Source organism: Nerophis ophidion, linkage group LG15, assembly GCF_033978795.1.
Source record: "Nerophis ophidion isolate RoL-2023_Sa linkage group LG15, RoL_Noph_v1.0, whole genome shotgun sequence".
In the NCBI taxonomy this organism is placed as follows: Eukaryota; Metazoa; Chordata; class Actinopteri; order Syngnathiformes; family Syngnathidae; genus Nerophis; species Nerophis ophidion.
The window spans coordinates 49,264,244-49,291,907 of record NC_084625.1 but is presented as its reverse complement, the minus strand read 5'-3'; the positions used below and the strand labels follow the sequence as shown (position 1 = coordinate 49,291,907).

Genomic DNA, 27,664 nt, shown 5'->3' with positions numbered 1-27,664 from the left:
TTCCAGGTGACCAAAGTATGTGGGGTCTAAATAAATCCTGTGATTAATGTACATATGTACATAATTAATGTTATTATCATTATTTTTTAATTAATTAAATGAGTTACCTTTTTTTTTTGCCTCGGCTTTGGGTCGAGCTACGTCACTCGTGCGGGCCGGAAATACGCAATCGCCAGCGGAAGTGGATTCTTCATCACAACATCCGGTTTCAGTTTTTTTTAATTTAAGACGACCGAATTTTTTCGTCAATAGTGCACAAATAATATACTACTTATGTAATTTATGAATATATATTTTGATTTTGAAGAAATAACGACTGAAGAAAGACCGGAATTTACGCTTACATGTGAGTTGAAAAATAAAGCTCACGTCGACCAACGCTGATGTCCGCGTTTCCTCTACTTAACAACCATTAAAATATTAGAAACCTCCTAAATATATCAAACTACATTCATCCATTTATACATTACATCACTTTAATTTATTTTCACGTAAAAACACTCATGTTTATGGTGTCGCAATTTTTATTTTATTTTGTAGTAGTAGTAGCGACTTCCTCCCGGTTTTCCCCAAAACTTTATTTTACTACCACACATTTAGCAATTCCAATAACGATAATCAAGTGTTTTCATACAATAACAAAATAAATAACACATGAACATAAAGAAGTAACGAATAAAACAAACATGTATGATAAAATACATTTAAAATAAAACATAAAAATAGAACAAGGAACGGGCTATAAGCTTTTATTTTCCCGGTCAACTTCCTTTGTGTTCACTTTATCAAAGTGCGCATTTACACTGGAGTCGGATAAAAATCACATTTTAATTGCAGTGTAAACAGTCAGCTGGAAAATAAAAATAAATAAATAAATAAATTCATCTATCCATCAATTTTCCACCGCTTATCCCTATTTTAGCTACATTCGGGCGGAAGGCGGCGTACACCCTGGACAAGTCACCACCTCATATAGACAGACAACATTCACACAAAAATACGTTTTTTAAAACATCCAATTCGGGACCACCAAAATTAAAAGTGGTCCTATTTATTATTCATATTTATTAGACACAACCTCTTGCGAATGCAGATGTCAACAAAGAAGATTCTGGGCTCTAAAGAGCTTATATTAACACAAAATTAAAGGCCTACTGAAATGAGATTTTCTTATTCAAACGGGGATAGCAGGTCCATTCGCAATATTGCCATATTTTTGCTGAAAGGATTTAGTAGAGAACATCGACGATAAAGTTCGCAACTTTTGGTCGCTAATAAAAAAGCCTTGCCTGTACCGGAAGTAGCAGACCATGTGCCCGTGACATCACGGGTTGTGGAGCTCCTCACATCTGAACATTGTTTACAATCATGGCCACCAGCAGCGAGAGCGATTCGGACCAAGAAAGCGACGATTTCCCTATTAATTTGAGCGAGGATGAAAGATTTGTGGATGAGGATAATGAGAATGAAAGACTCGACACATTTACTAGGATATTTCTGGAAAAATCCCGTATCTGCTTATTGTGTTACTAGTGTTTCAGCGAGATTATAAGGTACTTAAAAGTCGGAGGGGTGTGGCCGCGGGTGTGGTGACCGCCAGTGTCTCTGGTGAGAGGAGGTAAGAGAGTCCGCAGCTGCAGGAGGACGCAAGCTCCGCTCATGTCTACGGTAAGAGCCGACTTTTTACCACAATTTTCTCACCGAAACCTACAGGTTGACATGTGGTCGGGAACCATGTTCACTTGACCGCTCTGTTCCATATTAAAGCTTCACCTTCGGGAATGTAAACAAGGAAACACCGGCTGTGTTTGTGTTGCTAACCGCTTCCCACCTACAGCTTTCTTCTTTGACGTCTCCATTATTAATTGAAGAAATTGCAAAAGATCCAGCAACATAGATGTACAGAACGCTGTGGAATTATGCGATTGAAGCAGACGACTTTTTGCCGTGAGCGTCGCTGGAAGAACATTGTCCGCTACAACCGGTGACGTCATGCGCACGCGTCGTCATTCCGCGACGTTTTCAACAGGATACGTCGCGGGAAATTTAAAATTGCAATTTAGTAAACCAAAAAGGCCGTGTTGGCATGTGTTGCAACGTTAATATTTCATCATTGATATATAAACTATCAGACTGCGTGGTCGCTAGTAGTGGCTTTCAGTAGGCCTTAAAGTAAACTAACTGCGCACGCAATGCAAAAAAAACCAACAACAAAAAATAGTTTGCATAGATTTGGGATTACAATGTAATACTTGGACAAGAGCCAGTCCAATTGATTGAACCGTCCTCGCAAAGTCTTTGTTCCTCCTCGCAGCAGATAATAAGTGAATCATGTGTCAACAAGCCCGAGGAGAAGACGGGTGTTGGGGGGGGGGGGGGGGGGGGGGGGGGGGTGTTGGAACACATTTTCTAAGCAGCTGGTAGCACCGAGATAGCAACCAGCACCAAGTTCATTTACTTCAGTTTTTTAAAAAAAACAAGACTTTTGCAGGTAGTTTCCCTTTCATTGAGGAAATGTAAAAAAATCAGGGTTATTATTTAAAAAAAAAAAAAAATTACTCACCACCGGCCCCGATCTTCCTGTCAAGCCCATCGGCCCCGGAGGTCCCCTCATGGCCAACTGCCAGGTAAACAAGCAGTCAGTCATGTCATAAAGGATTTGCAACACAAATATGAATATTGTGTCAATTCTATGCTGCATATGTGACAATGTTTGTATTTTAGTGCAGTTTGTCCCTTGTGTTGGACAATAAGGATGTAGTCTATTTTAACTTGGGAAAGTGTTAGTTTGAATGTCCAGGTTGAGTTGAATGTGTTGATGTTGGAATGGTTTGAATGTGTTGAAAAATGTGGCAATTGTGCAATTTGGAAAAATTTCCCATTTATTTCAATGGAAACTTCCTGGAAATTTGGGAAAAAGCGGGATTTTATTTTGAAAAAGATTATGAGCATGAATGTCCTGAATGAGCTGAATTGGTTGGTGTTGGAATTGTTTAAATCGGTCGAGAAATGTTGAAGTAGTAACAGTTTTTTTAAATTGAGAAATTCCTGGAATTTTGGGGGAACCAGGAATTTTTCTAGTTCTTTAACCAACTTAGTTTTTGTCCTGACTATGAGGAGCATTTTGACGGGGGGACGGTTGAAAAATGGGAAAGGAGTAGTTGAACTTAAGAAGGGTGGAAATTATTTACCAAAAAACAGGAATTCCTGGAAATTTGTTGAAATGTGGAAAAATGGTAGTTTGAATGTCCAGGATGAGTTGAATGTGTTGAAGGTGGAATGGTTTGAATGGGTTGAAAAATGTGGGAATTGTGCAATTTGGAAACATTTCCCATTTATTTCAATGGAAACTTCCTGGAAATTTGGGGAAAAGCGGGATTTTATTTTGAAAAAGATTAGGAGCATGAATGTCCTAAATGGGCTGAATTGGTTGGTGTTGGAATTGTTTAAAACGGTCGAGAAATGTTGAAGTAGTAACAGTTTTTTTAAATTGAGAAATTCCTGGAATTTCGAGAAAAGCAGGAATTTTTCTCGTTCTTTAACCAACTTGGTTTTTGTACTGAATATGAGGAGCATTTTGACGGAGGAGAGCGGTTGAAATAGGTTGAAAATTGTGAAAGGAGTAGTTGAACATAAGAAGGGTGGAAATAGTTGACCAAAAAACAGGAATTCCTGGAAATTTGTTGAATGTGTAAATTGGTAGTTTGAATGTCCAGGTTGAGTAGAATGTGTTGATGTTGGAATGGTTTGAATGGGTTGAAAAATGTGGGAATTGAGCAATTTGGAAACATTTCCCATTTATTTCAATGGAAACTTCCGGGAAATTTGGGAAAAAGCGGGATTTCATTTTGAAAACGATTAGGAGCATGAATGTCCTGAATGAGCTGAATTGGTTGTTGTTGGAATTGTTTAAATCGGTCGAGAAATGTTGAAGTAGTAACAGTTTTTTTAAATTGAGAAATTCTGGAATTTCGGGAAAACCAGGAATTTTTCTCGTTCTTTAACCAACTTGGTTTTTGTGCTGAATATGAGGAGCATTTTGACGGGGGGACGGTTGAAAAATGGGAAAGGAGTAGTTGAACTTAAGAAGGGTGGAAATTATTTACCAAAAAACAGGAATTCCTGGAAATTTGTTGAAATGTGGAAAAATGGTAGTTTGAATGTCCAGGATGAGTAGAATGTGTTGAAGGTGGAATGGTTTGAATGGGTTGAAAAATGTGGGAATTGTGCAATTTGGAAACATTTCCCATTTATTTCAATGGAAACTTCCTGGAAATTTGGGGAAAAGCGGGATTTTATTTTGAAAAAGATTAGGAGCATGAATGTCCTGAATGAGCTGAATTGGTTGGTGTTGGAATTGTTTAAATCGGTTGAGAAATGTTGAAGTAGTAACAGTTTTTTTAAATTGAAAAATTCCTGGAATTTCGGGAAAACCAGGAATTTTTCTCGTTCTTTAACCAACTTGGTTTTTGTACTAAATATGAGGAGTGTTTTGGCGGGGGGACGGTCGAAAAATGGGAAAGGAGTAGTTGAACTTAAGAAGGGTGGAAATCATTTTCCAAAAAACAGGAATTCCTGGAAATTTGTTAAAATGTGGAAAAATGGTAGTTTGAATGACCAGGATGAGTAGAATGTGTTGAAGGTGGAATGGTTTGAATGGGTTGAAAAATGTGGGAATTGTGCAACTTGGAAAAATGTACCATTCCTTTTAAAGGGAACTTCCTGGAAATTTGTGAAATTTGGGGAATACAGGATATTATTTTGAAAAAGATTAGGAGCATGAATGTCCTGAATGAGCTGAATTGGTTGGTGTTGGAATTGTTTAAATCGGTCGGGAAATGTTGAAGTGGTAACAGTTTTTGAATTGAGAAATTGCTGGAATTTCGGGAAAACCAGGAATTTTTCTCGTTCTTTAACCAACTTGGTTTTTGTACTGAATATGAGGAGTGTTTTGACGGGGGAACGGTTGAAATGGGTTGAAAAATGTGAAAGGAGTCGCTGAAGTTAAGAAGGGTGGAAATAGTTGACCAAAAACAGGAATACCTGGAAATTTGTTGAAATGTGGAAAAATGGTAGTTTGAATGTCCAGGATTAGTTGCCCAATTCATTTTGAATGGGGAAAATGCAAAAAAAAAAGGAATTATGAAAATACCAGGAATTTTTTTTTTAAATGTTGAAGTAGAGCACACAATTCCAGAATAGGCTGAATTTTATGAAGTTGGAACAGTTTGAATCAGATTAAAAATATGGGAATTGTGGAACTTTGAAGAATGTCCCATTGATTTCAATGGGAATTTCCCCAAAAAACAAGGGAATTTCGGGTAAAGCGGGAATTTCTGGGGAAATGTTCGAAAACGCGAATGGTTTGAATGAGTTGAAACGGTTGGTGTTGGAATTTTTCAAATCGGTTGAGAAATGTTGAAGTAGTAACATGTTGAATTGAGAAATGGTATTACGAAATTCCTGGAATTTCGGGAGAGCAGGGAATTTTTCCATTAAAAAAATAATTTTGTTTTCACTCCAAATTAAGAAGAATGTTTTGACGGTAAAACGGTTGAAATGCGTTGAAAAATGTGGAAGGAGTAGTCGCCAGAAGAAAGGGTAGAATTAGGGATTTGGAAAACCAGGACTTCTGGAAAATCCTGGAATTTTTTGGAACTTGGAAAAAGGCCAGTTAGAATTTCCAGGATGTTGGAATGTGTAGAAGGTGGAATGGTTTGAATTGGTTGAAAAATGTGGAATGGGTAGTCACCAGAAGAAAGGGTGGATATAGGGCTTTGGAAAACCAGGAATTCTAGAAAATCCTGGAATTTTTTGGAACTTGGAAATGGGGTAGTTGGAATTTCCAGGATGTTGGAATGTGTTGAAGGTGGAATGTTTTGAATAGGTTGAAAAATGTGGGAGGAGTGGTCGCCAGAATAAAGGGTGGAAATAGGGCTTTGGAAAACAAGGAATACTGGAAAATCTTGGAATTTTTTGGAACTTGGAAAAAGGCCAGTTTGAATTTCCAGGATGTTGGAATGTGTTGAACGTGGAATGGTTTGAATAGGTTGAAAAATGTGGAAGGGGTAGTCGCCAGAAGAAAGGGTGGAAATAGGGCTTTGGAAAACCAGGAATTCTGGAAAAAATCCTGGAATTTTTTGGAACTTGGAAAAGGGGTATTTTGAATTTCCAGGATGTTGGAATGTGTAGAAGGTGGAATGGTTTGAATAGGTTGAAAAATGTGGAAGGAGTGGTCGCCAGAAGAAAGGGTGGAAATAGGGCTTTGGAAAACCAGGAATACTGGAAAATCCTGGAATTTTTTGGAACTTGAAAAAAAGGCTAGTTTGAATTTCCAGGATGTTGGAATGTGTTGAAGGTAGAATGGTTTGAATATGTTGAAAAATGTGGAAGGAGTGGTCGCCAGAAGAAAGGGTAGAAATAGGGCTTTGGAAAACCAGGACTTCTGGACAATCCTGGAATTTTTGGGAAATTGGAAAAAGGCCAGTTAGAATTTCCAGGATGTTGGAATGTGTAGAAGGTGGAATGGTTTGAATAGGTTGAAAAATGATAAATACTTTATTAGTACCGGTATACCGTAGAACCCTAACTACAACTAAAAAGTCAGTTTTAATTACACAGTTGATGTGTTTAAACCTAAAAAGCCCAACAGACACTCAAGAGTATTTCCAACACCTGTCAGTTTAGGCCACCTGCAGGCCAAGAATAGGTTGAGAGTATTTTTAACAGTCTGTCCGTCCATCTGTTCAAAGTGGCCTTTTTTAAGCTGTCACTCTTCAGCCCGCTCGGCAAGTCTTCTTTTAGTCCTGCAAGTCCAGTAAAAAGCCAACAGTACGCATGCGGTCCTACTCACTCTGGCCTGGGAGAGAATGGCCTGAGCTTGGGCTTCCTGCGCCGACACCACCGGACCCTTCTCGCCGTCCCCGCCGAAACGGAACTGATTCGCACCAAACAGGCAGAGGTGTTACAATTTTGTGGGGGACCTCGGTAACGCTCGGTAATACACAAGGGTTTGATGTTCGGGGAACTTACCGGCAACATGAGCATGGTACCGGGGGGCCCTGGCAAGCCGTCGGCTCCGGCCAGCCCAGCACGACCAGGAGGACCCTAAAGTGGATCACATACAAATATTCCTTTAGTTCAATGTATAGACCGGTGCCTTACCAGGGAAGTACCGCCGTTTAAGAAAACGGAAAAAACTAAACATGTCGACATTTATCCAGGGCATCGTACTCTCAGGGCATTCAATTGATCGCAACTGGACTATTTTTTTTTTGTCTGAAAAGATGTGACTTCTAGATCTAGTCTAGATCCAAGCAATTTAAGACTAAGACTACATCTGGCCAATCTGAGTATGTGAACATGAACTGATGAAGACTACTTGGGTGAGAGACAAACTAAACAGTCCAGTTGCGATCGATTGAATACCCTGAGGAAAGAAAAACATATTTTATAATCTCCAAAGCTTTGCTAAGAGCTTTCAATCAATCGCAACTGGACTGTGCAGAGTCTTAAAGGAAGTTTTTCCTCTCATCTGATTGACTTTGATTGGTCAGATCAAGATCTAATATAATCCTGGACTTGATGTGACGAACCTGAATCCATGAGATTCTCCGGGCATTCAATCGATCGTAACTGGACTGTTCAGTTTGCTTTAGAAAACCTTTTGCCTCTTATTCCAGACTCGATCTGATTCAGTCTCGGACTAGAACTGATCTACAAATCTAGTCTGTGAGATTCTCGGGGCATTCAATTGTTGGTAACTGGACTGTTCAGTTTGTTTCTGAAAACTCTTTGCCTCTTATTCAAGACTAGATCTGATTCAGTCTCGGACTAAAACCGATCTACCAGGGTATTACCAATCGAGGTTCTCAAGGAATTCAATCGATCGCTACCAGACTGTCAAGTGGTGACCAACTGGTCAGATCTAGTCTTGGTCTTAGAAGATGTTTCGCCTCAACAGTCCAGTTGTAATCGATTAAATGCCCTGAGAAAAGAAAAACATTTTATAACCTCCAAAGTTTTTCTCAGAACATTCAATCGATCACAACTGGACTGTGGAGTCTGTCTTCGAAAACGTTTTTTCCTCTCATCTGATAGACTTTGATTGGCGGGATCTGACTAGATTTAACCAAACTAAGTCCATGGGATTCTAAGGGTATTCAATCATTTGCAACTGCACAGTTCAGTTTGTTTTAAAAAACGCTTTGCCTCTAATTCCAGACCAGATCTGATACAGTTTTGGACAAAAACTGATCTACCAGGGTACTACCAATCGAGATTCTCAAGGAATTCAATCGATCGCTACTAGACTGTCAAGTGGTGACCAACTGGTCAGATCTAGTCTTGGTCTTAGAAGATGTTTCGCCTCAACAGTCCAGTTGTAATCGATTAAATGCCCTGAGAAAAGAAAAACATTTTATAACCTCCAAAGTTTTTCTCAGAGCATTCAATCAATCGATCACAACTGGACAGTTGAGTTTGTTTTAGAAAACACTTTGCCTCTTGTTCAAGACTAGATCAGATTCAGCCTCGAACTAGAAATGATCTACCGATCATGGAATTCAATCGATCTCAACTAGACTGTGCAGTTTTTCTACAAAAACGTTTGATTGGCGAGATCTACATGGATTTGACCAACCCAAGTCCATGAGATTCTCAGGGCATTCGGTCGATCGTAACTGGACTGTTCAGTTGGTTTTAGAAAACGCCTGGCCTCTTATTCGAGAGTAGACTAGAACTGATTTAGTCTCGGACTAGAGCTGATTTACCAATGTAGTCTATGAGATTCTCAGGAAATTCAACCGGTCTGATTTAGTCTTGGTCTTAGAAGTTGTTTTGCCTGAAAATACAACGATCTGAATGAATGACAACATCCGTAGACAAACTCCAAAGCAAACTTAGTTGGAAAATGACTCGCAATATCCATCCATCCATCCATCGTCTACCGCATATCCCATTTGGCGTCGGTCGCGGGGGGTGCTGGAGCCTATCTCAGCTGCATTCAGGCGGAAGGCGGCGTCCACCCTGGACAAGTCGCTACCTCATCGCAGGGCTGACTCAAAATATGCATCAGAAAATCTGTTTTTCGGAAGTATCGCTGCTCGATCTGTTTTATATTCTCCAAAGGGGAGAATCGACCAATTATAGAAATTAAAGAATGAGCACCATTTCTATGCTTGAATCTCATTTCCCAACTGGTATACATTTCATAAAACACACACGTCACGGCCAGGGCGCTTTGGAATGGGCCGTCATCCTTGCGCTCTGTTTGTCGTGCCTTGGGAGGCGCTCACGGCACATCCAGGAGCGTGCCGTGTGCGTCTCCGCCCTGCGGCAGCCGCCAGCTCCCATCGTTCACCGTCAATCAGCACACCTGTCCGTAATGAACGGCCTGCCTTCATAAGCCTGCACAACTTGGCATATAGTCTTCGGTTCGAGTACAGTAAGCCACGTCCTGCTTCATGTAATCCTGCTCTCGCTGCGTTTGCCCATGCCGTGATTTCAGTGTTTGTTTTCTCGTGTCGTCCCCGCTGTACCCTTAGTCGTCTTTAAAGTGAGCTGTGCGTCTCACTTTTTCCCTGGATCTCCCTCTGGACTCTGACTGCCTCCCTCAAACCTTGACTTCCCCCACTTGGACAGGGATCTCTCTCTTCCCCTGGACTTCCTCTTCTCTCGTTCAACACTTGGTAACACACATCCTTCCATCCATTTTCTACCGCTTATTCCCTTTGGGGTCGCTGGTGCCTATCTCAGCTACAATCGGGCGGAAGGCGGTGTACACCCTGGACAAGTCGCCATCTCATCGCAGGGCCAACACAGATAAACAGACAACATTCACACTCACATTCACACACTAGGGCCAATTTAGTATTGCCAATCAACCTATCCCCAGGTGCATTTCTTTGGAGGTGGGAGGAAGCCGGAGTACCCGGAGGGAACCCACGCATTCACGGCGAGGACATGCAAACCCCACACAGAAAGATCCCGAGCCCGGGATTGAACCCTGACTACTCAGGACCTTCGTATTGCGAGGCAGACGCACTAACCCCTCTTCCACTGTGAAGCCTGGTAACACACACTTCAGTTAAATTCTACACATAGTCTTACACCATACACACTCTTGGAATTTTGACACACATCATTCTATAGTTTATTTATATTGTTTGATTATTTTATATATATATGTATATTTATATATATATATATATATATATATATATATATATATATATATATATATATATATATATATATATATGGCTTCACGGTGGAAGAGGGGTTAGTGCGTCTGCCTCACAATACGAAGGTCCCGCAGTCCTGGGTTGAATCCCAGGCTCGGGATCTTTCTGTGTGGAGTTTGCATGTTCTCCCCGTGAATGCGTGGGTTCCCTCCGGGTACTCCGGTTTCCTCCCACTTCCAAAGACATGCACCTGGGGATAGGTTGATTGGCAACACTAAATTGGCCCTAGTGTGTGAATGTGAGTGTGAATGTTGTCTGTCTATCTGTGTTGGCCCTGCGATGTATGGCGACTTGTCCAGGGTGTACCCCACCTTCCGCCCGATTGTAGCTGAGATATGCGCCGCGACCCCAAAAGGGAATAAGCGGTAGAAAATGGATGGATGGATATATATATGGTTAATATATATAATAAATTTATAGAGCTAAACAGCCCTCTAGTGTCTGTTGCCGTCAACTTCCCCCTGCAAACCATAACAACACACCTAAAATCTGATAAATGAATAAAGCAAGCCATTAAAACAACGTTGAGAACTTGTCGGAGTAGGTCCTGACGTTGAGTAACTCAAACATAACGCTGAAACAACAGGCTTTTTGACGACGTTTAATCAACGTCGGGTTCTGATGTTGATGTGACCGTTTAATTTTGGTAATTTCCCCAACCAATATTCTACAACACAAAAACAACGTTGAATCAACATGCTTTTTTGACAACGTTTATTCAAAGTCGGGTTGATTTGACCATTGAAAAACGTGGTCGTTTGGAAATCAACCACGTCTCAATTTATTAACTATTTTGCAACGTTGTTTCAAAGTCAGTTTTACAAAAAAAACCCGTACGTATATTGGACGTCGTATCAATGTCTCGTGCCTGCTGGGAGCATTGTGTCTTTTTAAAAAAGGCCCAACATGTGCTGGACATTTTCAGAAAACAAAGAAACTGCATTGTGTTGATCACATGGTTAATAAAACATCTTCGAAAAAGAGAAAACTTGTAGTAAATATCCATCAGGGAGCTGCTGTCTGCAGTCCAAAACAAACATGCCGACGGATGCTGGCGGTTTTGTGTGTGTGTGTGTGTGTGTGTGTGTGTGTGTGTGTGTGTGTGTGTGTGTGTGTGTGTGTGTGTGTGTGTGTGTGCGCCCATGTGTGTGTTTGCCTGTTGACATGGTTGAGTCCACCGAGCAAACAAAAATTCATAACTCTCGAATCAACTTGCTGAAACACGTCTTTTTCAGGAATATTTGTGCACCAGGTTAAAGTCCATTTTTGTGTACTGGCGGAACAAAATAACCAATGTATGCAATAAAATACACATGAACATTCACGAATGGATAAAAGTACTGTAGAGTACATAGCTGCAAACCCCGTTTCCATATGAGTTGGGAAATTGTGTTAAATGTAAATATAAACGGAATACAATGATTTGCAAATAATTTTCAACCCATATTCAGTTGAATACGCTACAAAGACAACATATTTGATGTTCAAACTCATAAACATTTTTTTTTTTTGCAAATAAAACTTTTGAATTTGATGCTAGCGACACGTGAGAAAGAAGTTGGGAAAGGTGGCAATAAATACTGATAAAGTTGAGGAATGCTCATCAAACACTTATTTGGAAAATCCCACAGGTGTGCAGGCTAATTGGGAACAGGTGGGTGCCATGATTGGGTATAAAAACTGCGTCCCAAAAAATGCTCAGTCTTTCACAAGAAAGGATGGGGCGAGGTACACCCCTTTGTCCACAACTGCGTGAGCAAATAGTCAAACAGTTTAAGAACAACGTTTCTCAAAGTACAATTGCAAGAAATGTAGGGATTTTAACATCTACGGTCCATAATACCATCAAAAGGTTCAGAGAATCTGGAAAAATCGCTCCACCTAAGCGGCATGCCCGTAAACCAACATTGAATGACCGTGACCTTCGATCCCTCAGACGGCACTGTATAAAAAACCCACATCAATCTTTAAAGGATATCACCACATGGGCTCAGGAACACTTCAGAAAACCACTGTCACTAAATACAGTTGGTCGCTACATCTCTAAGTGCAAGTTAAAGCTTTACTTTGCAAAGCGAAAGCCATTTATCAACAACATCCAGAAATGCCGCCAGCCTCTCTGGGCCCAAGATCATCCAAAATGGACTGATGCAAAGTGGAAAAGTGTTCTGTGGTCTAACGAGTCCACATTTCAAATTGTTTTTGGAAATATTCGACATTGTGTCATCCGGACCAAAGGGGAAACGAACCATCCAGACTGTTATCGACGCAAAGTTCAAAAGCCAGCATCTGTGATGGTATGGGGGTGCATTAGTGCCTAAAACATGGGTAACTTACACATCTGTGAAGGCACCATTAATGCTGAAAGGTACATACAGGTTTTGGAACAACATATGCTGCCATCTTTTTCATGGACGCCCCTCCTTATTTCAGCAAGACAATGCCAAGCCACGTGTTACAACAGTGTGGCTTCGTAAAAAAAAGAGTGCGGGTACTTTCCTGGCCCGCCTGCACTCCAGACCTGTCTCTTATCAAAAATGTGTGGCACATTATGAAGCGTAAAATACGATAGCGGAGACCCCGGACTGTTGAACGACTGAAGCTCTACATAAAACAAGAATGGAAAGAATTCCACTTTCAAAGCTTCAACAATTAGTTTCCTCAGTTCCCAAACGTTTATTGAGTGTTGTTAAAAGAAAAGGTGATGTAACACAGTGGTGAACATGCCCTTTCCCAACTACTTTGGCACGTGTTGCAGCCATGAAATTCTAAGTTAATTATTTGCATAAGAAAAATAAAGTTTGAGTTTGAACATCAAATATGTTGTCTTTTTAGCATATTCAACTGAATATGGGTTGAAAAGGATTTGCAAATCATTGTATTCCGTTTATATTTACATCCAACACAATTTCCCAACTCATATGGAAACGGGGTTTGTAACTTTTTGCCGGAAGTACATTTTTATTGTAGGTGTTGCGCAAACTCAGCAGATTTAACCTGCGGGTTTGCCGAACCGATTAAGTGATTAGTATGAACACACAATGAAATCCGGCGCTAGCTGTAATTAACTTTAGCAGCAGCTGAGATCATAATTACCTTGAAACAACAAGCAAGTAAGAAATGCATTTGATACTAAACTAGGAGGGTTTATGTAGACTGGAGTTCTTTGATGGCCACTTGGCAGTTGGCCATCCAAGGGCCACTTGTAGCAGAGAATAATGTAGGAATTTGCCTGTGGATTTCATTATTAATTATATAAAAACATTTCTTCACTTTAGCACTTTTTATTTTTTTTAAATTATATATTGTATTTTTATTTTCCATGTTTAGGTGTAATATTTATATTTCAAATTTTTCCATGAATCAATATGCTATCATAAAAAAAATAACAGTTTGAATTTGGAAAAAGGGTAATTAGAATTTCCAGGATGGTGAAATGTGTTAAAGTTGGAATGGTTTGAATAGGTTGAAAAATGTGGAAATGGTGGGATTTTGAAAAATGGCCAATTCATTTTGAATGGGAAAAATTTTCCATAGAACTGGAAATTCTGGGAAATTGGGGAATTTTAGTTATTTTCTTCACTTTACCATTTTTTTTTACAATATTCTTTTCCATGTTCAGTTTTGATATTTATATTTCAAATTATTCCATACATCTGAGAATAAGGAACTATGGCTTTGGAAAACCAGAAAGTCTGTAAAACCCTGGAATTTTTTGAACTGGGAAAAAGAGTAGTTTGAATTTCCGGGATGTTGGAATGTGTTGAAGGTGGAATGGTTTGAATACGTTGAAAAATGTGAAAATGGGGGAATTTTGAAAAATGGCCACTTCATTTTGAATAGGAGAATTTTCCCGGAAAACTGGAAATCTTGGGAAATCTGGGAATTTTTGTCATTTTCTTCACAATACCACTTTTTAAAAATGTTATTTTCCATGTTCAGTTTTAATATTTATATTTCAAATTATTCCATACATCTGAGAATAAGGAAATATGGCTTTGGAAAAACAGAAATTCTGGAAAACCCTGGAATTTTTTGAACTTGGAAAAAGAGTAGTTTGAATTTCCAGAATGTTGGAATGTGTTGAAGTTGGAAAGGTTTGAATAGATTGAAAAATGTGAAAATGCGGGAATTTTGAAAAAGGACCACTTCATTTTGAATGGGAAAAATTGTCCGTAAAACTGGAAATTCTGGGAAATCTGGGAATTTTTGTCTTTTTATCCACATTACCACTTTTTTACAATGTTCTTTTCCATGTTCAGTTTTATATTTATATTTCAAATCATTCCATAAATATGATAAGAAGGAAATAGGGCTTTGGAAAACCAGAAATTCTGGAAAACCCTGGAATTTTTTGAACTTGGAAAAAGAGTAGTTTGAATTTCCGGGATGTTGGAATGTGTTGAAGTTGGAAAGGTTTGAATACGTTGGAAAATGTGGAAATGGTGGGATTTTGAAAGACGGCCACTTCATTTTGAATGGGAAAAATTGCCCGGAAAACAGAAAATTCTGGGAAATCTGGGAATTTTTGTCATTTTCTTCACAATACCACTTTTTTAAAATTTTATTTTCCATGTTCAGTTTTAATATTTATATTTCAAATCATTCCATATATATATGATAATAAGGAAATAGGGCTTTGGAAAACCAGGAATTCTGGAAAACTTTGGAATTTTTTGAACTTGGAAAAAGAGTAGTCTGAATTTCCAGGATTTTGGGATGTGTTGAAGTTGGAATGGTTTGAATAGGTTGAAAAATGTGAAAATGGGGGTATTTTGAAAAATGGCCACTTCATTTTGAATGGGAAAAATTTCCGGGAATTCTGGGAATTTTTGTCATTTTCTTCAAAATACTACTTTTTAAAAAAAATTATTTTCCATCTTAAGTTCTAATATTTATATTTCAAATTATTCCATAAATTGACTAAAGACCGGAAATTTTTTAACGCAAAAAAAACAGTAGCAGGTTTTTTTAAATTTACAGTAACAGTAAATAAACATAAAATAAAGTAAACAACAACGTAACATTTATTGTAATTTTTATTAAATTGATGGGTCGCTTGCTGTAAAGTTAAGTATTTTTATTTAGACAAAAATATGTTTAGAAAATATGATAATAAGGGTATAGGGCTTTGGAAAACCAGGAATTCTGGTAAACTCTGGAATTTTTTGAACTTGGAAAAAGAGTAGTTTGAATTTCCGGGATGTTGGAATGTGTTGAAGTTGGAACGGTTTGAATACGTTGAAAAATGTGAAAATGGGGGAATTTTGAAAAATGGCAACTTCATTTTGAATAGGAAAATTTTCCCGGAAAACTGGAAATCTTGGGAAATCTGGGAATTTTTGTCATTTTCTTCACAATACCACTTTTTTTAAATTTTATTTTCCATGTTCAGTTTTAATATTTACATTTCAAATTATTCCATATATCAACTAAACACCGGAGATTTTTTTAACGCAAAAAAAAAGTAGCAGTTTTTTTCGTAAATTTACAGTAATTGTAAATAAAAATAAAATAATGTAAAAAAAAACAACGTAAAATTTTTAATTTTTTTTATTAATTTGACGTGTCGCTTGCTGTAAAGTTAAGATGTTTTTATTTATGTTTGGAAAGTATGATAATATACTTTAATATTTCTTGCAATATTGGATACTATTAAAGTTTAAAAGGCATGCAATTTCAAGCAGTACGTATATATTTTTCTGTCAAAATGACACGTATCACATTTCCAGGTGTTTTGCGGGCCAGATAAAATGGGGCCCCCCGGGGCCTTGAGTTGGGCACCCCTACATTACTGCATGTTTACGTATTACATAGTTAAGTACTCAAAATGGGTCGACAAAAAAGTTCCCAAAGAACATTTCTATATACAAATAAAAATGCGATTCCTCATGAAAATCAACTTACTCTGTCACCGGAATCTCCGGCAGTGCCTGGGGGTCCTTGTAAGCCGGAGGGACCTGGGAGACCCTTTAAAAAAACAACAAGTCAGTAAACAAAATGCACATTGGAATACCTACTTTTGGTGTGGTTCTTATGAACTGTGTACTCACAGCTGGGCCAGGGGGTCCTGGTGGTCCTTCAATCAGCATTCCCTGGAAATAAACAAACATTAGGGTATTGTTTTCCAACCACTAGCGTACCGTGAGATATTGTCTGGTGCGCCGTGGGAGATTATGTCATTTCACCTAATTTGGTTAAAAATATTTCATGCAAACCAATAATTATAATCCGCAAATGTGCACTAGGTGGGAGGCAGAGCGCAGGTAAAAAATGTATCTAACGCTAAAACCAATAATAAACAAAAGGCAAGTGCCGCTAGGAAAAGGAATTGACGCTTAGGGATGGCTCGGCAGAACAAAGCTAAAACTGAACTAGCAGCAAAGTAAACAAAAACAGAATGCTGGACGACAGCAAAGACTTACAGCGTGTGGAGCAGCAGAAGGCGTCCACAAAGTACATCCGTACATGACATGACAATCAACAACAAAATAGAAGCGCAAGACAAGAACTAAAACCCTACACACAGGAAAAACAGTAAACAACTCCAAATAAGACGCATAGTTGGTTATGGTTTAAATTCATATCCAACAATTTTACGGAACAGGCTTGCAGCTTAGTTGCCGGAATTTGTTGTTGTTACAACATTTTATTTTTAATGGTAAAAAACATCCCTATTCATTTTTATATTCTGGCAACTTAGCTGCCAGTTTTTCTACCGTATTTTTTTTTTTTTTTACCGTTTTTCCAATTACAGTAATACACAGCTAAAAAAAGATTTTACAGTAAAAAAAAAACGGCAACTACGTCAACAAAATTTGAATGCAAAAAATAGTAGTAGTTTTTTTTTCCAATTTACAGTAATATACTGTAAAGAACAACGTCAAATGTATTGTCATTTGTATTCATTTGATAAGTAGTTTGCTGTAAAGTTAAGTATTTTTTTTGGGACAAAAACCTGTTTGGAAAGTATGATAATAAGGAAATTGGACTTTGAAAAACCAGGAATTCTAGAAAATCCTGGAATTTTTTTTAATTTGGAAAAAGGGTACTTTGAATTTCCAGAATGGTGGAATGTGTTGAAGGTGGAACAATTTGAATCAATTGAAAAATGTGGAAATGGCGGAATTTTGAAAAATGGCCAATTCATTTTGAATGGGGAAAAATGTCTCGGAAAACTGGAAATTCTGGGAAATCCGGGAATGTTTTTGGAATTTATCAATTTGTCATTTTCTTCACTCTACCAATTAAAAATATTTTTTTTCCATGTTCAGTTTTAATATTTATATTTAAAATTATTCCATATATCAACTAAAGACTAGTAAGTTTGACTAAAAAAAACAGTAGTAGTTTTTTTTTTTTCAATTTACAGTAGTAGTAAATAAAGATAAAATAAAGTAAAGGACAACGTAACATTTATTAAAATTTTTATTAATTTGATGGGTAGTTTGCTGTAAAGTTAAGTATCTTTATTTAGACAAAAACATGTCATATATATATATATATATATATATATATATATATATATATATATATATATATATGATAATTTGGAAAACCATGAATTCTGGAAAATCCTGGAATTTGGATGTTGTTGATTGTCATGTCATGTACGTTTGTACTTTGTGGACGCCATCTGCCGCTCCACCATACTTGCCAACCTTGAGAGTTCCGAATTCGGGAGACGGGGGAAGAGGGGCGGGGTTTGGTCATAGCGGGGGTGTATATTGTACCGTCCCGGAAGAGTGAGTGCTGCAAGGGATCCTGGGTATTTGTTCTGTTGTGTTACGGTGTGGATGTTCTCCCGAAATGTGTTTGTCATTCTTGTTTGGTGTGGGTTCACAGTGTGGCGCATATTTGTAACAGTGTTAAAGTTGTTTATATGGCCACCCTCAGTGTGACCTGCATGGCTGTTGACCAAGTATGCCTTGCATTCACTTAAGTGTGTGTAAGCCGCATATATTACGTGACTTGCTGTTTGTATGGAGGAAAAGTGGACGTGACGACAGGATGTAGAGGAAATTCGGGAGTCTCCCGGGAAAATCGGGAGGGTTGGCAAGTATGCGCTACACACGCTGTAAGTCTTTGCTGTCGTCCAGCATTTTGTTTTTGTTTACTTTGCAGCCAGTTCAGTTTTAGCTCCGTTCTGCATAGCCACCCCAAAGCCTCAATGCCTTTTTGTAGCGGCACTTGCCTTCTGTTTATTTTTGGTTTAAGAATTACATACCTTTTTACCTGCATACTGCCTCCCGCATATTGTGATCACGACAAACCGAGTTTCAACTGAGTTTCATTTCTTTTAATGTTTTCTGCTAGTGGTGTGTCTCCGCATTTTGTCAATAAAAAAAAATGCGCCTTGGTACAAAAAAGGTTGAAAAACACTGCATTACGGGACGGACTGTAAATGACTATCTCTAATAAGTGCGTTTCCATCTCAATCGGAAAGACTCGACTCACCGGTTCGATCACAGCCGGCTCGCCTTTCTCTCCCTTCACGCCCAGGACTCCTCCGGTCCCGGCGACCTGTGGCGACACAAGGAGATAGACCGGGCGTCATCTTCTGGAATGTCTCAGAGGCGGACGGAGGAAGAAGTGAAAACGGGCAAATGTTAGTGAATGCATTGGCGAGGTGTGATCGATCAAAACTGTACACTACTGTCAGGTGGGGACACGTTTGTGTTGACATGCAAACAGAGAGAGGAATAAAGAGATGCATTCAATTCCTTTTTTTGTGTGCACAACATAGCAGTTTGTTTTTGTCAGGTGCAATAACTTTGTTGTTAAATTCCGGCACTAAACTAACTCGGGAGTTCATTATCAGTCAACATATCAATGTAAACAAGGAACAGGGATGCACTGGTATGAAATTAGCGCAATCGAAACTTTGTGAAATCCTGTTGGTCAGACTAGTAATTTATATTTTACGACATTTCATGAATGATTTGACAGCTAAAATAGTTTAATCTACATTAGCCATTTTTTAAATGATTTTTTAGTACATTTTAAAATCACGTGTTATACCAGCTAGCTAACGCGGCCGTAGCTGGTGAACTACGATGTCAGATTAGTAGCAAACAGAATTGACTACAATTTCCTACATTTCACGAATAATTACAATGCTAACCTATTTTCAAATTTACATTAGCCATGTTTTAAATGCTATTTTTTTCGTTTATAAATGACTCGTCATTTGGGCTAGCTAACGTGGTTGTTGATAGTAAACTACAACGTCGGACTAGCAGCCAACAGCTTGACTACAATTTACTATATTTCACAAATAATTACAATGCTAACCTGTTTAAAAATTTACATTACCCATGTTTTAAATGCTATTTTTTTGTTTATAAATGACTCTTCATATGGGCTAGCTAACGCGGTTGTTGCTAGTGAACTACGATGTCAGACTAGCAGCCAACAGCTTGACTACAATTTACGACATTTCATAATTAATTTGACATCTAATTTAATCTACATTAGCCATTTTTTTTAAAATGCTTTTTTAGTACATTTTAAAATCACGCGTTATACCAGCTAGCTAACGTGGCCGTAGCTGGTGAACTACGATGTCAGATTAGTAGCAAACAGAATTGACTACAATTTAGTACATTTCACGAACAATTACACTGCTAACCTATTTTCAAATTTACATTAGCCATGTTTTGAATGTTTTTTTTTTGTTTGTTTATAAATGACTCGTCATATGGGCTAGCTAACGCGATTGTGATAGTAAACTACAATGTCGGACTAGCAACCAACAGATTGACTACAATTTACGACATTTCGCAAATGATTTGACAGTTTATCGAATTTAATCTAGTTTATAAATGACTCGTTTTATGGGCTAGCTAACGCGGTTGTTGATTGTAAACTACATTGTCGGACTAGCATCCAACAGCTTGACTAGAATTTACTACATTTCATGAATGATTACACTGCTAACCTATTTTCTAAATTTGCATTAGCCATGTTTTAAATGCTATTTTTTTTTTTAAATGACTCGTCATATGGGCTAGCTAACGTGGTTATTGCCAGTGAACTACGATGTCAGACTAGCAGCCAACAGCTTGACTACAATTTACGACATTTCATGAATAATTTGACATCTAATTTAATCTACATTAGCCATTTTTGTATGCTTTTTTAGTACATTTTAAAATCACGTGTTATACCAGCTAGTTAACGTGGCCGTAGCTGGTGAACTACGATGTCAGATTAGTAGCAAACAGAATTGACTACAATTTAGTACATTTCACGAACAATTACACTGCTAACCTATTTTCAAATTTACATTAGCCATGTTTTGAATGTTTTTTTTTTTGTTTGTTTATAAATGACTCGTCATTTGGGCTAGCTAACGTGGTTGTTGATAGTAAACTACAACGTCGGACTAGCAGCCAACAGCTTGACTACAATTTACTATATTTCACAAATAATTACAATGCTAACCTGTTTAAAAATTTACATTAGCCATGTTTTAAATGTTTTTTTTTTTGTTTGTTTATAAATGACTCGTCATATGGGCTAGCTAACGCGATTGTGATAGTAAACTACAATGTCGGACTAGCAACCAACAGATTGACTACAATTTACGACATTTCGCAAATGATTTGACAGTTTATCGAATTTAATCTAGTTTATAAATGACTCGTTTTATGGGCTAGCTAACGCGGTTGTTGATTGTAAACTACATTGTCGGACTAGCAGCCAACAGCTTGACTACAATTTACTATATTTCACAAATAATTACAATGCTAACCTGTTTAAAAATTTACATTAGCCATGTTTTAAATGCTATTTTTTTGTTTATAAATGACTCTTCATATGGGCTAGCTAACGCGGTTGTTGCTAGTAAACTACAATGTCAGACTAGCAGCCAACAGCTTGACTACAATTTACGACATTTCATGAATAATTTGACATCTAATTTAATCTACATTAGCCATTTTTTTAAATCCTTTTTTAGTACATTTTAAAATCACGCGTTATACCAGCTAGCTAACGTGGCCGTAGCTGGTGAACTACAATTTTAGATTAGTAGCAAACAGAATGGACTACAATTTAGTACATTTCACGAACAATTACACTGCTAAACTATTTTCAAATTTACATTAGCCATGTTTTGAATGTTTTTTTTTGTTTGTTTATAAATGACTCGTCATATGGGCTAGCTAACGCGATTGTGATAGTAAACTACAATGTCGGACTAGCAACCAACAGATTGACTACAATTTACGACATTTCGCAAATGATTTGACAGTTTATCGTATTTAATCTAGTTTATAAATGACTCGTTTTATGGGCTAGCTAACGCGGTTGTTGATTGTAAACTACATTGTCGGACTAGCATCCAACAGCTTGACTAGAATTTACTACATTTCATGAATGATTACACTGCTAACCTATTTTTTAAATTTGCATTAGCCATGTTTTAAATGCTATTTTTTTTTTTGTTTATAAATGACTCTTCATATGGGCTAGCTAACGCGGTTGTTGCTAGTAAACTACAATGTCAGACTAGCAGCCAACAGCTTGACTACAATTTACGACATTTCATGAATAATTTGACGTCTAATTTAATCTACATTAGCCATTTTTTTATGCTTTTGTAGTACATTTTAAAATCACGGGATATACCAGCTAGCTAACGTGGTTGTAACTGTAGAACTACGATGTCAGATTAGCAGAAAACAGACTTGACTACAATTTCCTACATTTCACGAATAATTACAACGCTAACCTATTTTCAAATTTACATTAGCCATGTTTTGAATGCTATTTTTTTGTTTTTAAATTACTTGTCATATGGGCTAGCTAACGCGGTCGTTGCCAGTAAACTACAATGTCGGACTAGCAGCCAACAGCTTGACTACAATTTACGACATTTCATGATTAAATTGACATGTAATTTAATCAACATTTGCCATTTAAAAAAAAAATTTTTTTAATACATTTTAAAATGTATACAAGCTAGCTCACACGGTCGTAGCTGGTGAACTACGATGTCTGATTAGCAACAGACTTCCCTCTCCCCAGCCACTTCGTCTAGCTCTTCCCGGGGGATCCCGAGGCGTTCCCAGGCCAGCCGGGAGACATAGTCTTCCCAACGTGTCCTGGGTCTTCCCCGTGGCCTCCTACCGGTTGGACGTGCCCTAAACACCTCCCTCGGGAGGCGTTTGGGTGGCATCCTGACCAGATGCCCAAACCACCTCATCTGGCTCCTCTCCATGTGGAGGAGCAGTGGCTTTACTTTGAGTTCCTCCTGGATGGCAGAGCTTCTCACCCTATCTCTAAGGGAGAGCCCCGCCACACGGCGGAGGAAACTCATTTGGGCCGCTTGTACCCGTGATCTTATCCTTTCGGTCATGACCCAAAGCTCATGACCATAGGTGAGGATGGGAACGTAGATCGACCGGTAAATGGAGAGCTTTGCCTTCCGGCTCAGCTCCTTCTTCACCACAACGGATCGGTACAACGTCCGCATTACTGAAGATGCCGCACCGATCCGCCTGTCGATCTCACGATCCACTCTTCCCCCACTCGTGAACAAGACTCCTAGGTACTTGAACTCCTACACTTGGGGCAGGGTCTTCTCCCCAACCCGGAGATGGCACTCCACCCTTTTCCGGGAGAGAAACCATGGACTCGGATTTGGAGGTGCTGATTCTCATTCCGGCCGCTTCACACTCGGCTGCGAACCGATCCAGTGAGAGCTGAAGATCCCGGCCGGATGAAGCCAACAGGACCACATCGTCTGCAAAAAGCAGAGACCTAATCCCTAGTTGTATCTTATTTCTTAGGGCGTGTTTTGAGCTAGGCTTCGAGCTACGAGGGCTAGGGTTTAGACGAAAGGAACCCTCCTCTCTTAAGGGGAGAAACCGGGGTTAGGCATTGGAGTAGCAAGTTAAAAACCACAACAATGTGTCTTCTAATTGGTGGATGAATCAAGCTTTGGGGCTTCCTGCACCTTTCGAGCTAGAACCGTATGACTGCGTATACGATCAAGAGTTTAGATGAGTTACAGTAGGGATGGTTGGGCTAGTTGGGTATGTGGACGGTTGGTGGTTAGTCGATGAGAATATGTTAAAAAGAACAAGATCCTTTTAAATATTTGGAAGTATTCTGTCATGACGAACCCAGAATGAGATGCATCTGTCCCTAGAGGAAGTCAATCAAATCCACACTCAACATGCCAATGATTCATTTCCCATGCCAACTAAAAAAAAAAGATGTGCACTGGAAGAAAGAATGAGTCCCCTCAAACGTGCACACATGCACACACCCCTCGACCTCCAGGTCGGGGTGTGGTACTCACGGTGCTCTCCGTTTCGGCGGCCACCCCAGGCCCCACGTCCTCGTCCGTAGGCTTCGAGGGGCCGGCGCCGTACTCGTCATATGCCCCGTAATCATACAACCTGTTGTCACCCTCGCCCAAGTCATACTCCTTTAGGTCATAGTCCTTCAAGTCATATTCTTCCGCACCGGCGTCCACGCTGTCCGCCGTTTCTGGGACAACGGCGGGCTCCGGAGCAAGGGGGGAGGCTTCGGTGACATAATCACCGATCGCATCCTCCTCCACAGCCTTGGGTTGTTACAGAAGCAAAGAAGGGGGGAAGCAACGGCCGGCAGAATGTTAGCCGAGCAAATGCATGGAAATAAATCGGTTAAAAAAAAAGCATGGCCACACCTTGAGTATTCCAAAAAGTTGCAATTATAGTACTGTTCGTTTTTTTGTCCAAAGGAATACACAAGGTGTGTCCATTTTTGTTTTAAATAACCACAGTCAAAAGGGTGTTAATCATACATGTCTAGACAGACTTGATAGCATTTCAGCCTTATCTTGTGCTGAGTATGCACCATGGACTGGTTACATACGGCAAAGGAAGGCTGGAATGCCAAGAAACAAATCAATCAGAATGACTGCCAGATTGAAAAAAAAAAAGTCTTCCAAATTTAGTTAGCCGTCTTCAATTCCAGCTTTTGGCGAACGCAGAGAATGAATGTGATCACACAGGTTTTCCCTGGCGCCGATCCACCTCGCTGACTGATAGATCTGAACGGGCCTGTGTAATCACAACCAATTCATGGAACGCCGCGGTAGGCAAGAACGAGGGTTCATAGCAGGCTGGGGAGAAAGCTTTGGATGCTGTTGATCGCGGTTCTTAAGGGACCGAACCAAGCTTGGCTATGGGGTGAGAAACGGTGTATGCACTACCTTATATTTGCGTGGCCACTCGCCAGTCCCAAAAATATATACTTCGGAGGTATTCGTGGACAAATAAACGGAGATGGGAATTTTGACAACAGGGGCAGAATCTGTCAAAATCTCAAGACTGTTTCTAAGGAATCCAGAGCATCCCTAGAAACTGTCTTGGCTTTAAAAAGAATTTTGACAACAGAGGCAGAATCTGTCAAAATCTCAAGACTGTTTCTAAGGAATCCAGAGCATCCCTAGAAACCGTCTTGGCTTTCAAAAGACAAAAGACACATTGATTCTGCAGAAAAAAACAATTTGTGTCTTTCCATACCAGATCTGTATCCTCCCGGGCAAAACGTCACCAAAAATGCTTTTGAGAATGTCAAACAAAACGAGAAAGAAGAAGAAAAATTACCTGACTGGGTCCATGCGTGGCAAAGGGGGACTGAGTCTGAGAATCATCTACAGTTCCGTAGTCAATGCCTGTTTTGTAATCTCCTTCTACATTGTTTAGCTGAGTCATGTTGAAAAGGGAAAGAAGGATAAAGCCAGTGTTAACACAAAAGGTATGACCTGGGGGTTATTTGCTACAGGGTTCCTCTAAAGCGGACTACCAGGCTACTTCTACACGGAGAGAAAGGCCATCAGAGATTTTCTCCTTCAAAATCTCGATGGGTTTTCGAAATTTCTATTTCTCGACTCGATCGTTTACCCTAAAACTGCTTCTGGGTCGTGCCGGCGCTGTGGCCTGGTAGCCAGGCATCTGTCGCTTCTTCTTAGCGGCAAACTTTTTAGCCGGTGATTTTTTGGAAGCCATGAACTTTAATGGCTTGGCCTTGGTTTTACTAAGGGACTTTCGAGGCCTCTTCTTTTTCATGGAGACACTACGTTTCTTTCTCTGGAAAAGGGGGGGGTTGGGGGGATACGGCGACAAGACAACACAAACATAGAACATTCAAGAGTGGAAATGCGCAAAGGTTGAACCGAGGCAACCGAACTCTTCTTGTTTGTCGACCGCGTTTCGTCCGTCGACCAAATGGCTTCTTCGGTTTTAAATGCTCTGTGCGGGGTCTGACTATGTCTCTGCCAGCTGGGTCAACTGGTCACAGTTTGGCTGCTGATCAACCGTCCTGCATAACAACAGGTTCCTAGTAACAAAATATCTGAACATCTCTACCCCAAAGATTGGGGAATGGCCACAAACAAGATATTTTAATTTTCCTGAAGGAACTCTCCGGAAGGAATCAATAAAGTACTATCTATCTTGTTATGCAGGACCAACAACAGCCACCCTATGTGTACCGAATTTGCCACGTTTATAGATACCGTTCAAATTTTGTCGGTACTAAAGGGTACCGACTCACGTAAGATCAAACGGTACAATGTTTTCACATCCGGTTGCAGACTTGGCATGAGCAGACTTAGGGACGATGGACGGCTTAGTAGTATTTAATCAGTTGTAGCCGGCCCCCGTAGCTCCCACCCTCCCCTCTGTTGCAAGTTTTATTGGTTCTATGTAACATGTTTATTTGTGCTATGTCTATGGGTTTTTTCCCTTTGGCCTCAGTCAGGACCCCCTTCCTAGAGTCCAGTCTTTGACTGAATATTTTTTTTAAATGTCTCTCATATATTGCTTTTGTGTATATTTTATTGGAATAAAAATAGTTGGGAAGGAGAAGGACAAACCAGCAGTAAAATTTATATTTTTAAACCAAGTATTGGGTCAAAGAGCACTACCCAATAGTTGGGTTTGGAATAACCCAACATTGTAGTGAGCATAACTCAGAATTTGTGTTAAAAAAATTCAACCCAATAGTTGGGTTATGAGTCAACCAACATTGAGTTAGCATAACTCAACTTTTGGGTTAAATAACTCAAACCCCATAGTTTGGTTGGGAATAACCCAACTTTAAATGACCAGAACTCAACTTTTTGGCTAAATATTTCAACGCTAAAGTCGGGTTGAAAAAAATGACCCAAAATGTTGAGCTGAAATAACTCAAATAAGGGGTTTGTCCTTTTCTGAACCAGCAGTTGGGTTAAATTTGGGCTATTTTGTAACCCAACATTTTTAGTGTGTCGTAATTTCAAAACCTCCAAATTTAATAATCAAAACTATAACTAAGTTGGAATAAAACCGAATAATTTAGAGATGTAATCGAGTAATCAATCGAGCATACCTGGGAGTCCCGGGCATGCTGCCTCATCCCGATTGATGGTTTCCTTAATTTGATCGCCTCCTTAATCCATGGTTTGAATTTGTCACTTTCTGTGCCGATGATTTTGCCGTTGTCTCGGTCCATGGTGTGGTTATTTATTTTGCAATGATCCGATACGGTCGATTTTAAGATTCCCTGTTCGGATTTTTGTTTTAGGCTTCTCGTAGACCGTCCAGTTGTCTCCTTTTCCACATTCTTTCTGATGTTCTTTCTTCCTTGTGTTGAATGCGCTCCCTGTTTTTCCGATGTAGGATTTTTTGCATGATTTCGTAAATGACATTGCATTTCTATTTTCCGTCTAATATACCGAAAATATGCTCTGAGAACAAGAACATTTGAAAAAGTATAGCGGTAAAAAAACACAGATCATTAATCGATTGATCGTTGCAGCCCTGCATTACTTACGTTATTAACACTTTGTAGGGCTCAACAAAGGACAAGTTTGCCACTTTGAAACAACCGGCTGGTAGATTTACAATTATCAGCCCGGTGTTAAATGTTAGATTAAAATAAATTCATATTATTAGAAAAATCAACATTTTATTGCGACATGAACACACAGAAATACCGGAAATTGGAATTATTGAGTACTGGTCTGGATTCCCAGATACCGGGAATTGGAAACCATCCCTAATAGTGACACACCTAAAAAAAGAACAATTTTGAACTGAAGAAGCCTTTTGCATTGAAGGTGAAACATTTTTTCAACGGGCAACAAGAATCCAGTTGCCTCGATTCAAGCTTTGCGGACGACCATGATCAGGATGACAGAGACTCAGACAGGAAATGACTTCAAGGCACAATCCATGATGTATCGTTATTTTGCGGCGCAAATAAAATATGACGGTTCATGTGCACCCCAAGTAGATGCATTCATTCATTCATTCATTCATTCATTCATCATCTACCGCTTATCCAGTTCAGGGCTACACCAATCCGGCCTGGTTTTGAGGCAGACAAACTAGATCAGGGGTTGTCAAACTCATTTTCATTGAGGGCCACATTGT

General features: G+C 39.2%; 1 protein-coding gene across 3 annotated transcripts in view; it reads right to left on the bottom strand.

Annotated features, from left to right (window-relative positions):
• Window positions 1–27,664, bottom strand: part of col11a1a (collagen, type XI, alpha 1a) — a 240,558-nt gene that overhangs the window by 121,814 nt on the left and 91,080 nt on the right. Inside the window, exons 7-14 of one of the 3 annotated variants that reach the window (XM_061922326.1) lie at window positions 24,854–24,952; window positions 23,557–23,823; window positions 18,702–18,767; window positions 16,298–16,339; window positions 16,152–16,214; window positions 7,033–7,107; window positions 6,854–6,937; window positions 2,564–2,620 (exon numbers count right to left, since the gene is read on the bottom strand). In XM_061922326.1, the coding sequence (XP_061778310.1) occupies window positions 2,564–2,620; window positions 6,854–6,937; window positions 7,033–7,107; window positions 16,152–16,214; window positions 16,298–16,339; window positions 18,702–18,767; window positions 23,557–23,823; window positions 24,854–24,952 (753 nt within the window). The remainder of the gene's footprint in view (window positions 1–2,563; window positions 2,621–6,853; window positions 6,938–7,032; window positions 7,108–16,151; window positions 16,215–16,297; window positions 16,340–18,701; window positions 18,768–23,556; window positions 23,824–24,853; window positions 24,953–27,664) is intronic. The other 2 variants (XM_061922327.1, XM_061922328.1) reach the window with 2 other exon arrangements.